The following is a 12,070-nucleotide window of genomic DNA, read 5'->3' on the forward strand; positions in this document are numbered from 1 at the left end:
TACATTGTGTTTCTATTTTTGATTTACAATTATTGATATTATTCCTATAGAGAGAATTTGATTGATTTTGAACTCTGTGCCAATGGAATATATTGGATATTGATATTAGCAGTGATAGTTTAGATTATTTTGTATTAAAAAGGTGGCAGTCATGGAATTGAAATTTAGGAATATTGATGAATATTATAGTATATTAAGTAAAATCTAATATTGTTATGAAATTGTAAGTAAGTTTTTGGATATATGATGTAGCGTTTATAGTTGATACAATGATTTGCATCGAAAATTTTTAGGTAAAAGAAGAACAATAGAACAAAAATAAGTGCTTATTTAATGATAATTTGGATGTTAATAAGTAGGTAATAGTGGTAAGAAATAAAGATAAATGAAATACAGACTGTAAACCATTTTTTCCTTTACATTTTTGTTTTAATTATAACTCAAGGGTATTATAGAAAATTGGGGGAAAATTATAGCCTTTTGGATCTAGAATATTACTTAAATAGTGAAAATAGGGGAGTTAAGTATAATATTTAGAACTTGAGGGGAGCTTTCTGCAATTGTTAAAAACCTCCGGGGAGATATGTGAAATTAACCCAAGATGAAAAGCTCCCACCATAACCGAAACATATAACTACCCAACTCCCCCATCTCTTACGCCAACATTAGTAACTTCCTCCCTCTCTCTTGTGTCTTTTCAGTTGTTGCCCATAATGCCTTTTTATAGCCATTAACCCCATTTCTTTGCTCTTTTTTTTTTCCTTTTTTTTTCCCCTCTCTTCCTACCTACCTGCTGAAGAAGATGGAAAACGACCAGAGCAACATTGACGACAAGGGTACTACTTTTGTGGTTGACGCCAGCACTTCAGATTCCCCGACACCTTTAATGACTTGCCCTGACGGTCAAGAAATCTCGCCACCAACCCCTACACCGCCATTTCTTGATTCTGCTCCCGGCACTAGTGGGACCAAAAACGTCACCTTTCCAAGCCTGAAGTACCACCAAAAACCCAGGAAAAAACGAACCAAGTTGGTCAATATTGCCGAGCATGGGGTTAAGTCTGGTGGGAATATTTCCAAGCCTAAATGTGCCAGAAAGCCTGACCCTAATGCACCCAAGATCACCAGGCCCTGCACTGAATGTGGCAAGAAATTTTGGTCATGGAAGGCTCTTTTCGGGCACATGAGATGCCACCCGGAGCGCGAGTGGCGTGGCATTAACCCTCCTCCCAATTTCAGCAGGCACCACCACAATGATGCCTTGACATCAGGAACCAAGGAGAATTCTTACTGGATGTCCGAGGAGGATCACGAGGTCGCCGTGTATTTGTTGATGCTGGCTAATGGCCGTGGTCCTGATGCTGCTGCTGCTGCTGCTCATGAGTCCCCAACTGTTACTACTGCTTGTAATAATGTGGCAGTTCAAGGAACATCGGAGTCTGATAACGCTGCTGCTTTGATGGGCTGTGGAGATGTTGATGAAAATACTGCTGCTGCTGGTCCTTCTTCCGGCTTGTTGAATTGTACGAAATTTGAGTGCTCAAGCTGCAAGAAAGTCTTCGGTTCTCACCAGGCTTTAGGGGGTCATAGGGCTAGTCACAAGAATGTCAAGGGTTGTTTTGCTATTACTAAAAATGACGGCGAGGAGGAAGACAGGACGGGAGAAGGGGAGGTGGTAAAAGATGGCACTGTAGAAGAGGACAAGATGTTGATGGTATTTGGGCATAAATGTACCATCTGTTTGAGGGTTTTCTCAAGTGGTCAAGCTTTGGGCGGCCACAAAAGGTGCCACTGGGAGAAAGGGGATGAACCATCAGGATTCACTCAGGACCTCAACCCCTTTTCCTCAGGAAAGGAGGGTTCTTCTGGTTTGGACTTGAATTTGCCTGCCCCTGCAGAAGATGATGATTCTTCTTCGTCCTATTATTCAGGCCTGGCATTAGATTTGCGATTGGGACTCAAGCCCTGATTAAAGGTCTTTGACTTGCTTTAGTTGATTGCTCTATTTTAGGCATTTGTGATACTAATTTGTACGACTTATATTACTATTAGATAGTTGAAAAGAGTTTCTTCATGGCTGCAAATTGGAAGCCAAAGAACTCCACTGAATGTATTACTAATTCATCGAAGCTATACTTCTCAGAACTACTAGTTCCTAATACACACAGTGTTACCAAGTAGTGGTGGTGCAATTGCTGAAGCATTTAAACAGACATTCATACACTGTTCTCAGTATATAATGTTTCTTATGATTGGTCGTTATTGAACCCTCGTTACTTTATATACATCTAGTTGATGATATAGTGCATAATGTTTCTTATGTTTGGTCCTTATTGAATCCTCAGCCCTTTATATACATCTAGTTGACGATGTAGTGCATAATGGGCTCTGTTTGACATGTCTTGTTTTTATGTTAATGCTTTTTAGGTTCTTTCCTTTTCTGGTACGACAACTTACTGTAGCTGCCAATATTTATTGGAATACAGGGGAACAAAATCCTGTTCCTAGACATTTCTTCCCTAGCATGTTCACCTAATTAGCTACTGATGATTGGATTGTTTGACTTCATTTTAGAGGGAATTGCCAATTTGCTACTCGACATGGTTAAGGTTCTTTAATACTTACAGTTCTTGCCTGTTTAGCTGTGTGTCTTCTTGAATCTCTTTCTGTTATGTCTCTCCAAGCTCTTACATAGCACACTATTGGAGAGCCATATGATTGAATTCCAGCATGGTTTAGGTGACATTTGAACTAACGTATAGAGATTGATTAAGCAGAAATCAGCTGGATTCATGAAAAGATTATAGACAATTTATAGTCAATAGTGCTGGCTCAACCTGACGTAAAATAAAAAGGCAATTTTTGAATATAAATCCTAGAACAATATGCCAAATCGCAAAGAGTTATAGCTATTATCATGAGAAATAAGTGGTGTAGGGTGAATTGTAGATTAGCTTTCAGATTCAGTAGGCCAAAAAAAATCTGATGAAATGGTTCACTTCACTTGGCGAGTATGTCGTCAGCCTATTAGAAAATCAGCAGTTTCCTTTGTTTGAGCATACTTTTGTTAAATAACATAGAAAATTGACCGGCCTTATTATTGAAGTTAGTGAAACCCAATAGTGCTTGAGATTTTTGTTTTCCACTTTTTAAAGCAATAGTGTGTTAGATTTACATTGAAGGAGTTTATAGAGGATATAGATGATCATACGCCAACATGTGACAACGGCTGTCTCCATGTCAGAGGATATAGATCAGAAACAAAATGAATCAAATAATCAAGTCTCCCTGTTAAAAAAAAAAATTGGTTTTTTCTTTTTTATGTTAAAAAAATTGGTTATACTTCTTTTAGACAAACAAACTTTAATCTCGGCGCTATTTATAAAAAAATTGGATTTAAACCACAATCAGTAATCTGAATTCAGGAAGTGTTCATATGGTGTTCCCTTTAAAGCTCTCTGCACATCTTCTCCATTCTTGATCTGCGTTGATAATGAGCCAGAGTGTATCTTAACCTGATGGCTACTCAGGTTTCTGTGTGGTAGCTTCAGGAAGTCCTGAACATCTATTAGTTTCTGTGAAAGCCATTTATGACAAGCTCATTAGGCACATTACTAGTTGCATAGGTCGAAAGCTTTTAAGAGATGCTCTTACCGTGTGGTTTCTGACAACGTCCTCACAGTAGAGGACAATGTGTCTAGTGGTTTTGAAATATTCCAGAGCCCTGGCGGTAGTCTGTTCTTCTTTCTTGAGATTAGGTACAAGTCGTGTGGTATTGATTGAAGGCTTGTAACTCGCAAGTACTTGAGCCTTGTTGAAGAATTAAAATCAGAAAGGTAGGAGGTAAGGCAGAAACCAGCATAACTTAGTTTAAAGCTAGGAGAATTTAAGAGGAAGGAAGGAAGGAATCTGGACCTCTTGTGGTGAATGCACATGAGATTTGTGAGTTCCGTTCAACAATTTAGCATCTTTGTCATAGACATTTGCAATCAGGGATATCATTCTGCGCAGATGATTTCTTCTGAAGAGATATATTGCATGTACACCTCTCTTCTTGAAGTATTCTGCTATCCCTTCATGGTACTCTGTCAATCCCTTCAAAAGGTTCACAGTTTGTAAAGTTCAAATGGCACAGAACTTTCACGAATTGTTTTCAGAAATTGACAGGCCTACATTTGACAAAAGGAACTACTGTAATTTCAATTCACAGCAGCAAATTTCCACTGACAAATCAAGTCAAGAACATTCTGCTTCAGGAACTATATCAAAATCTCTTTAATGACATTTTTTAAGTTTGTGTGAATCAAGCTTTACAGCATGTTCCCTCCTTTTAGCTGGTACTGCACTAAAAGCTTGTGCTGGCTTCATTTGAAAATATCTGATAATAAGAAGGAATTTCCCTTGTGCACTTATTGGCCATTGGCAAGAAGTACTTTGCAGTAATCAGTTCCAATGGGAGCAGACATTCACAAAAATTGCTGGTATTGATGAGCTCCTCATTGTAGTGGAAATGGAATACGTCGATGTAGATAATTAACCTCTACGGCTAGCAATGCCTCCTTAATAGACGAACTAAAGACAAGTTTTTGTCATAGTTCCAGTTAAATGTAGTCTGAAGATGAAGAATGAAATAATGCAGATTATCATATTTATCGAGGGCTCAAAACTTGCAATTAAGACCTCAAGCTATTGATGAAGAAAGAGAAAACTATGCAACAACATTGGCAAAAAAGGGTAAAATGCAGCATTTTCACTACGTCAACTAGAGCTTGGTTGTGAGCTACTAACCTGGTTAAGCATCCATTTAAACCCGACTGCAGCTGAACACTCATTCTTTGATGCGCTGCTGTACCAGTCCAGATTGTATACCTTATCCATTATCCCATATATCACAGATAAGTTCCTCCTCCTATCTCTTGCCCCAAAGATTTCACCATTTGAGCTGACATTCTCATGGCTATTTAACAATGTCTCAAACCATCCACTGCCAGATCTCTGCATCGATATGATAGCAAAAAATTTTACTGCATTGCAGGCACATTCTTGCCTACATTGAGATCAGACCAATTAATTGTGAACAATCCAGATCTTTTCAGAAACTAAAATGAATTTCCTATTTACCTGCTGAAGGTTTTGGGTTCTGGAAAATGTAGATATGCAGTTTCACTTATTTCAATTCCGGAAGCTGGGCATTGTTTTTGAATCTGTTTGAGTTTTAGCAAATTACTATCCCTGAAATAAGCCATTTGCGTTGTACAAATTGAGAAAATGTACACTCCACAAACCATACTGAAGAGTAAGACCGCCATTCTCAATAGCAATGGAGATTTCTTTGGTGTCTTTATCACCAGTCTATCCTGTATTCATTAAAGATTAAAGATTTGTTAGTTCTTCTGGAATGCCAAAAAGGGCCGCCTATTATAGTATGAATCTGGTTTAATATAACATGAAAGTATTAAAGGGACGCTGCATCTGTAGAAAGCATACCATGTAAAAGACACAAGCTAAACTGAAGCTTCCACCTAAAATTTTCCATTAAACTGTGAAGGGCAGAATCAGAAGAAGAATATAGAAACAAAAGTAATTTGTTTCTTTTTTTTAAATTTTTTTTTACTGGTTATTTTTTCACTTACGCAAGAACAGTTAGAGAAATGAGGAAAAAGAAATGGTCAGCGTGAGGCTACTAGGACAAGATCAAATCTGACCATGAGCAAAATCCACTCTCCTCATGAGGTTCAACAACTCCCATGAGTAGTCAAGAAGAATAAAAGCCCTTAGCGTGCGTGATCCGGCTTTTTTCTGGCCGGATTACAAGTTGACAAATGAACTTATTTCCCATAAATTTAGGTCCAAAAGAACTGAAATTGACCGTTAAAGCTGGAAATAGGCATGAAACTGAGAATAGAAAAAGCAAGTGGCACTTGTACCTCAAAGATCTTAATCAACAAGGATATTTCCTGAGCCGTCTTTCAGGAAATGTGGAAGAACATAATTAAAGACGCTTTGAAAAGAAAAGAAAAGAAATGAAAATGGTGGGGGTATAGCTTTGTTTTTCTTCCTCAAACTTCACCACTGGTATAGTTATGTTGGTTGAACACTGGAGATAACAATTTGAACTCTTGTCATTTCAATTGTTTCATACTACTATTCCACAAGCGGAGTTCTTTTCCGAGTATTTCAATGGTTATGGTTTGTTTTTTGTTTACATCTTAATCTAAACACCTATAATTATAAACGCAGGTTCCAAGAATGGCAATGTTAATGGCCAAAGTTTTGCGATCGAGTGATGGAATAACTACAACCGACAGAATTTGTGTCTAGTTTTCCAATTCTTGTGTACAAATGGATTTGGTAAAAGCACAAAATTTTTGTTGATAACATAACTCAAATGCATAAAAATTTCAGGTGTAGACTGACTTCACATTTATAGCTACGAACGTCCATCAATTGCGAATAGCATCAGGCAAAAATAGTTTCTAAGGCAGACTATACTGTTCTTGGGCATGTGTAAGGAAAGAATCATGAGCCAGTAATATACTAAGCTTATCCAGCAATTGTTAAATTACAGCTTGGTTTTCTTGCAGATGAGTTTGCAAACCAGTCGGTCCAACTCAACTTTCTTGTAAATTTCGTCAATTTTATGTCGCCAGGAGAAAACCATTCACATAAAACTATCCTAACTCCCACTCAACTTTTCTTGAAGAATTTCTGAAGCAGAAAAATTCAACGTCAGTTGTCTGTGAGTCTTCTTCTCGTCGACTTAATCAACAATGGCTTCCCTGCAGGATTTTTGTCCTGTGGGGTCCAAGTCAAACACGTCAGTTCCAAAGTGAACTACTGCCCACAGTCCGGCGTCCAAATTTGACGGCTCTAAGGCCCATGGCCACAATGACATATTAGTACTAATATTTATATACACTCTGACGGCCAAATTTGACGGCCACGAGGCCCACCAGCCACAAGTACATTTCTTGGCAATGTTTTAATCTGATATCTGGATTTTAATGCGGAAGTTTTTTCATCCATACAAATTGATTAATGAAGCCTACAATGCCTTAACAAGTCCTAGAATCTAACACACACACATAAGCATATAAAATCTGGAATTTTTTACTATTTTTTTTAGAGCAAATTTTATATACATCGATAATGTATGCATTATCACCGTCGTTGGATTCATGATACATGCGTAAAAGTTAAATTTAAAATTTAAATTTTTGCATAGTTGTGATTCACTCAACGCAGCAGCAGAGAGTGTATAAACTGTCGGTATATGAAAGATTATTTTCATTCTTTTATGGCACTGAATACTAGAAGCTCAAAAGGGCCAAGAGCAATTGGGAGAGTGGGTGGAATTCTAAAAGTAGTAGTGAGAGTGTTGAAAATAATGAATGTCTTCATATGTTACTAATTAATCTTTGTTATGACCTGAAAAACTGTGACGTGTTTTTTGATACTTATATAGGAGTGTCACCGTTGAACTCACTAATTAGTGCCAAATGCATCTTCTTAAAATATGAAATGGGCATTGACTTGAGTTAGTAGAACAGTGTATGCAGTAGCATATGATAAACAGAAAAATAATTAATTTAGATGGTAGACATTAAATCTGTTCTTTGTGGGCATTGACTTGAGTTATGTACATCAATCTCTCAACCTTGAACTGTTCTTTGTGGGACGGTGCAACCGTTTGTGCCGGTTGTATTCATTTTTCACAGCGCGTAACTTTCATTGCACACAATATAACTTACTTTACACACGACATAATTTTACAACACTTTTTTGTGGGCCTCACACGTGACATTAAAATCGAGTTACATGCTGTAATCTGAACCGCATAAATTTTTGAGATGTGAACACATCGTGGCCGTGAACCTTCAGTGACAATCGTTCGTGCCCCATTTCCTTCTTTGTGGGATGGTACAAAATTAACACCTGTCTATTTCAGCTGTTCCATCCACACAACTTGCAGCATGGATCCTGAGGAATTTGACACTTTCTTCGAAATCCTAACTCAGATTTTTCAACCATTGGGGCTTGTTGTGCATTTAATAAGAATGAAGTGCCATCGATAAAAAAAGAAAAAGAAAAAGAAAAAAAGTTTGTTGTTTGTTGCGCCAAGAAGTCTTTGCCATTAAATATACACAAGACTATTCCGGTGTATAATCGTCCAGTTGGATGCAATTGGGCCAATTTCTTTCTTGGATCTTGCATATAAAATTTATGTTAATGAGGAGAAAAATATCACAAGCTTATTCCAATTCCAAAATTATTGGAAGCATTTAAGTTCACTTGGATATTTTCTCGGATGGCTTCATATGACCGCTAATATGGCAGAAATTCTACAGCTGCAGAAGAATTCAAGGATCAGTTGTCTATTTTGCTGTCGACTTAATCCACAATAAGCTTTTCTGCAAGATTTCTGCGATTCTTCATACTTTTCTGCGAGCGATGGTCAAACAGCTCACTCCAAGAGAACCTGCTTTCTGCTGTCCGACGTCCAGATTTGACTGCCCAAAGGCCTGCAGGCCACCGTGACATCTGCGTCGTTCCTCCCTCCATGCATGTTTTGGTACTCTTTTTTAAGCAAATGCGCATCCATCCTAGATACATATATGTTCTCCAAAGAATAAAGAACAATTAATGAATTAGGATGAAGAACAAACAAGCAATAAAATGCTACTCACGCAACGTACGTACCATGATTAAGTGCTCGATCTCCACTCTATTTGTCATATTTTTCTGTACATGAATTTGATGGTGTTTTCCTGGACAGACAGATGGTGTCCCTTTTCTTCTGATATACTAAAGTGACATTGCACAACTGTGAATTTTGACACAAATTATGTAGTTTACGATCCAATTGCCCAGAAACAAGACAAGGAATCGAATAAATTAACTCGTTTGATCAACTACTAACTTCGAACGCTTCAAGTAACACTCCTAAAAACTAACGACCCATCTCAGACCACTGCCCCCACGCTTCCCCCCTTCCCCTGGCTGCCCTGAAATTTGAAGCGTTTCTGCTACCTCCAAAATTGTTTCAAAATTTACAGTTACTCACAAAAAAAAAAAAAAAAGGTGTGCAACATTTACTTTTGCATCTTTTTCACTAATAATTGAAACAGCATGAGGAAACAATTATGACGACGTTGGCGAGAATACGATATTTGATTTTTTTTTTTTTTTGTTGAACACAATATATTCTAATCTACACTTACTCCTACTCTATAGTAGAGGGAGAAGATGATCCAAAGGGGTCGAGAAGAAAACTCGAAAAGACTGAACTATCACCGATCCAAATGAGTACCACGCACCCTCTAGTGAAATTTTTCAAAAAATTTTAAATTTTTTAGAATGCAGGCCAAAGGATTTGATCCCTTGGTTTATATTCAAGTAGAGTTTTAAAACTCTCTTGATGGTCAATTACTAGAATAGTTGATTATACGATATTTGATTTAACGGGGGGTTCTTTTACTTTGATCTAGTACATTTGACCTTTGGCATAAGCTATTGAATTTCGCCATTTTCTCGCCCCCTTCTCCAATTTTTTTAAAAAAATTGAGAATTTCATTAGTTAGGTAACTACGGTATGGGACGGGGAACTGGAGTCTCATAATGACAGCTAGCAGGGGAATGACGAGCATAACATGTAACCGTAACTAGACTTATTTGACAAGGACCGAATTTTGTTTCGCCTGCAACTCTGCAAGGCTGCAGCTATCAATGGGATTATGGGAATCAACCAAATTCGGCAACTGCATATTAAAACCTAAGAATTCTCCCCCTTTTTTTAAAAAAAAAAAAAAAAAATTTTCTCCTTTTTTTTTTTTATAACTTGTATGAGTACAAGATTAGATGATTACAAACTACAGCTGAAACCCACAACAAGGGATCAATACAAATGAAGCATATCAAATCAATACTATACATACAAATAGTGAGAACAACAACTCATACGGTAAGAAAAATAATAAATTACCTGTCAAAGTTTGAGATTCTAACTTTTGAACTTAAGGTGACCCTCTTCTTTTGGCAGCAAGGGTACCTTAAGGTGACCTTCTTCTTAAAGTATGGTACTCCTAATGCAAGCTAATTATGCAGCGGTTACACCATTTCAGATTATGCAATTAGAATCATTTATTGGATGAAATCCCAAATTTTTCCAGAATTGCAGAAGCGTCTCAGTCTCGTCTGGACCGTTGTTTCTGGGAGTTTTTGTAGAAAAATATATTACAGACACGTTCATAATTGATGAGTTCAATGTTTTAACCTTTTTGAGTCATGAAAACAGCTAATGCTAACACTACTATCTTCGGATTATTATCCTATAAATTGTTGGGGTCTTGGCTAACAATGGGCAATAGAACTATGTAGTAGTGTCTTTTCATGGACAACAAATTCAATTTTGTCTGCAGCCGTTTGTTTGCGGTCCTAGAAAAGTGATAGAAATTAAATGGAAATTCGACGATGCTGCTAGGACGTACATTGTACAGTAGTATTTTTCTCTCTGCGTGCCCCGGATGACTCATTCCCTCCCCCAAACGTCTTTGACCTGTTGCATCCCTTAGCTGGTGCAGTGTTTAGTTTCCTTCTCCATAAATAGTCCAGACTGCCGTCAGTTTACAAGTTCCCTGATATTCAAAATTGGCTTCTCTTGAATATATCATCTTCTTGCTATTGGCTCAATGTGGAATGGATGACTGAACCCGAATTCCTCATGCAAATTAATACCAAGTCCTTGAATTGATTGGTATTGCCATATGGAGTAGTATTAATTTTGGGAAGGAATAGGAAATTCGCCCTCATTTATTATGAGCTTTTGACTGAATGAAACCTTTTAAGTCAACAAACAATCAGTCTGCTGTTAATTTGTACAGCTTTGCATCGGTTGCTGACAAAGTTGTTTCTTTGGTGACTCGTAAATTTCGAAAACTCGGTAGACAATTCTGCAAAGCTGAAAATTTTGGCAGGGATTAAATTCTTATTTGTCTGATTCTTTGCCAAATACACGACGGTTCTTTAAGACCTAAACCTGGAAGCCAATTAAAGAACTCGTAATCTAGAAAAGTAAGAAGTTAGGACTGGATCAATCTTGCTCTACTGTGGTTGAAGTAATAAACATTTCCGCAAGTTTCTTTCTTTTATATACATATATATATATATATAAATTTCCGTTTCGGCACACCAAAAGCTTTAATATTTTTTATGCCATAAAATGGGGTCATCTAGAATCATGAGAGGTTGGTACTTGGTACTCTCTAGCATCCCAAATAAAAATTAAGATCTTAATGTGTCCAAAAATTGCATCTACCCTTTACTCATCTTGTAACTTTTAGAAGAATTTTTGTAACAAGTGTAGTTAATTTAACTTTGCAAACACTTATATGTAGAGACTTACTAGATTTAATATCACTTTTTTTTTTTCTGCTTAAAGACTTACTACTGTAACGAGCACTTATTAGACACGCCTCTTTTACAAATATATACTCCTATCATTTATACGCTCCCGTCAATTAAAAAAAAAATGCTGAATTCATACCCGTTGCTCTCTTGCTCTAATATGGCTCAAGAAAAAAAATTTACCAACAACTCTAATCTATCCTCCATAAAAAGTGGGGTGATCTCAAGAAGTAAAAAATTATCAAGAACTCTAATATTCACCCTATAAAGAATACTGTATGATGATCTAGAATGGTAAAAGGTTAGCGCTAGATCAAATCTAGTTTTAATATATTAGTTTAGTTACTCTGACGAATAAACGTTATCAAAATCATACACTTGTTGTCAAGTGTATATTGAAAGTCAGTAGTGCTTTTGTAACCCCAAACAAATTCGAATTGGTCTCCACAAGGGACATGCTTTTGACTGAATGAACTGCATGGGTCAAAAATGAATGAATATAATGCTATAATAACGTCAAGAAAGCTGCTGTGTATCTACTTTGGTGCGACTTTAATATAAAATAAATGGATATATACGCGGGTTTCAGGTTTTACAGCACTCAACACTTAAAAAGTCGTGCTCAGAGCAGTGGCTTGACTCTCGTAAGTTTCACCAAAAGCACGAC

General features: G+C 37.1%; 2 protein-coding genes across 2 annotated transcripts; one reads left to right on the top strand and one right to left on the bottom strand.

The window, feature by feature from the left end:
- The first annotated feature begins 880 nt into the window (after positions 1-880).
- LOC113712582 (zinc finger protein ZAT2-like) lies at positions 881-2,149 on the top strand. The gene has a single exon (XM_027236065.2). It carries the CDS (start codon positions 887-889, stop codon positions 1,967-1,969), a length of 1,083 nt encoding a protein of 360 aa, XP_027091866.2. The 5' UTR covers positions 881-886; the 3' UTR covers positions 1,970-2,149.
- A 1,142-nt stretch (positions 2,150-3,291) lies between these two features.
- Positions 3,292-5,351, bottom strand: LOC113711915 (uncharacterized). The gene is made up of 5 exons (XM_027235157.2): positions 5,122-5,351; positions 4,789-5,047; positions 3,916-4,095; positions 3,655-3,810; positions 3,292-3,575 (listed from the first exon to the last, which is right to left on the bottom strand). Exons 1-5 carry the CDS (start codon positions 5,307-5,309, stop codon positions 3,408-3,410), a joined length of 951 nt encoding a protein of 316 aa, XP_027090958.2. The 5' UTR covers positions 5,310-5,351; the 3' UTR covers positions 3,292-3,407.
- Positions 5,352-12,070: the final 6,719 nt, after the last annotated feature.

This window comes from Coffea arabica, chromosome 10e (assembly GCF_036785885.1).
Source record: "Coffea arabica cultivar ET-39 chromosome 10e, Coffea Arabica ET-39 HiFi, whole genome shotgun sequence".
NCBI lineage: Eukaryota > Viridiplantae > Streptophyta > Magnoliopsida > Gentianales > Rubiaceae > Coffea > Coffea arabica.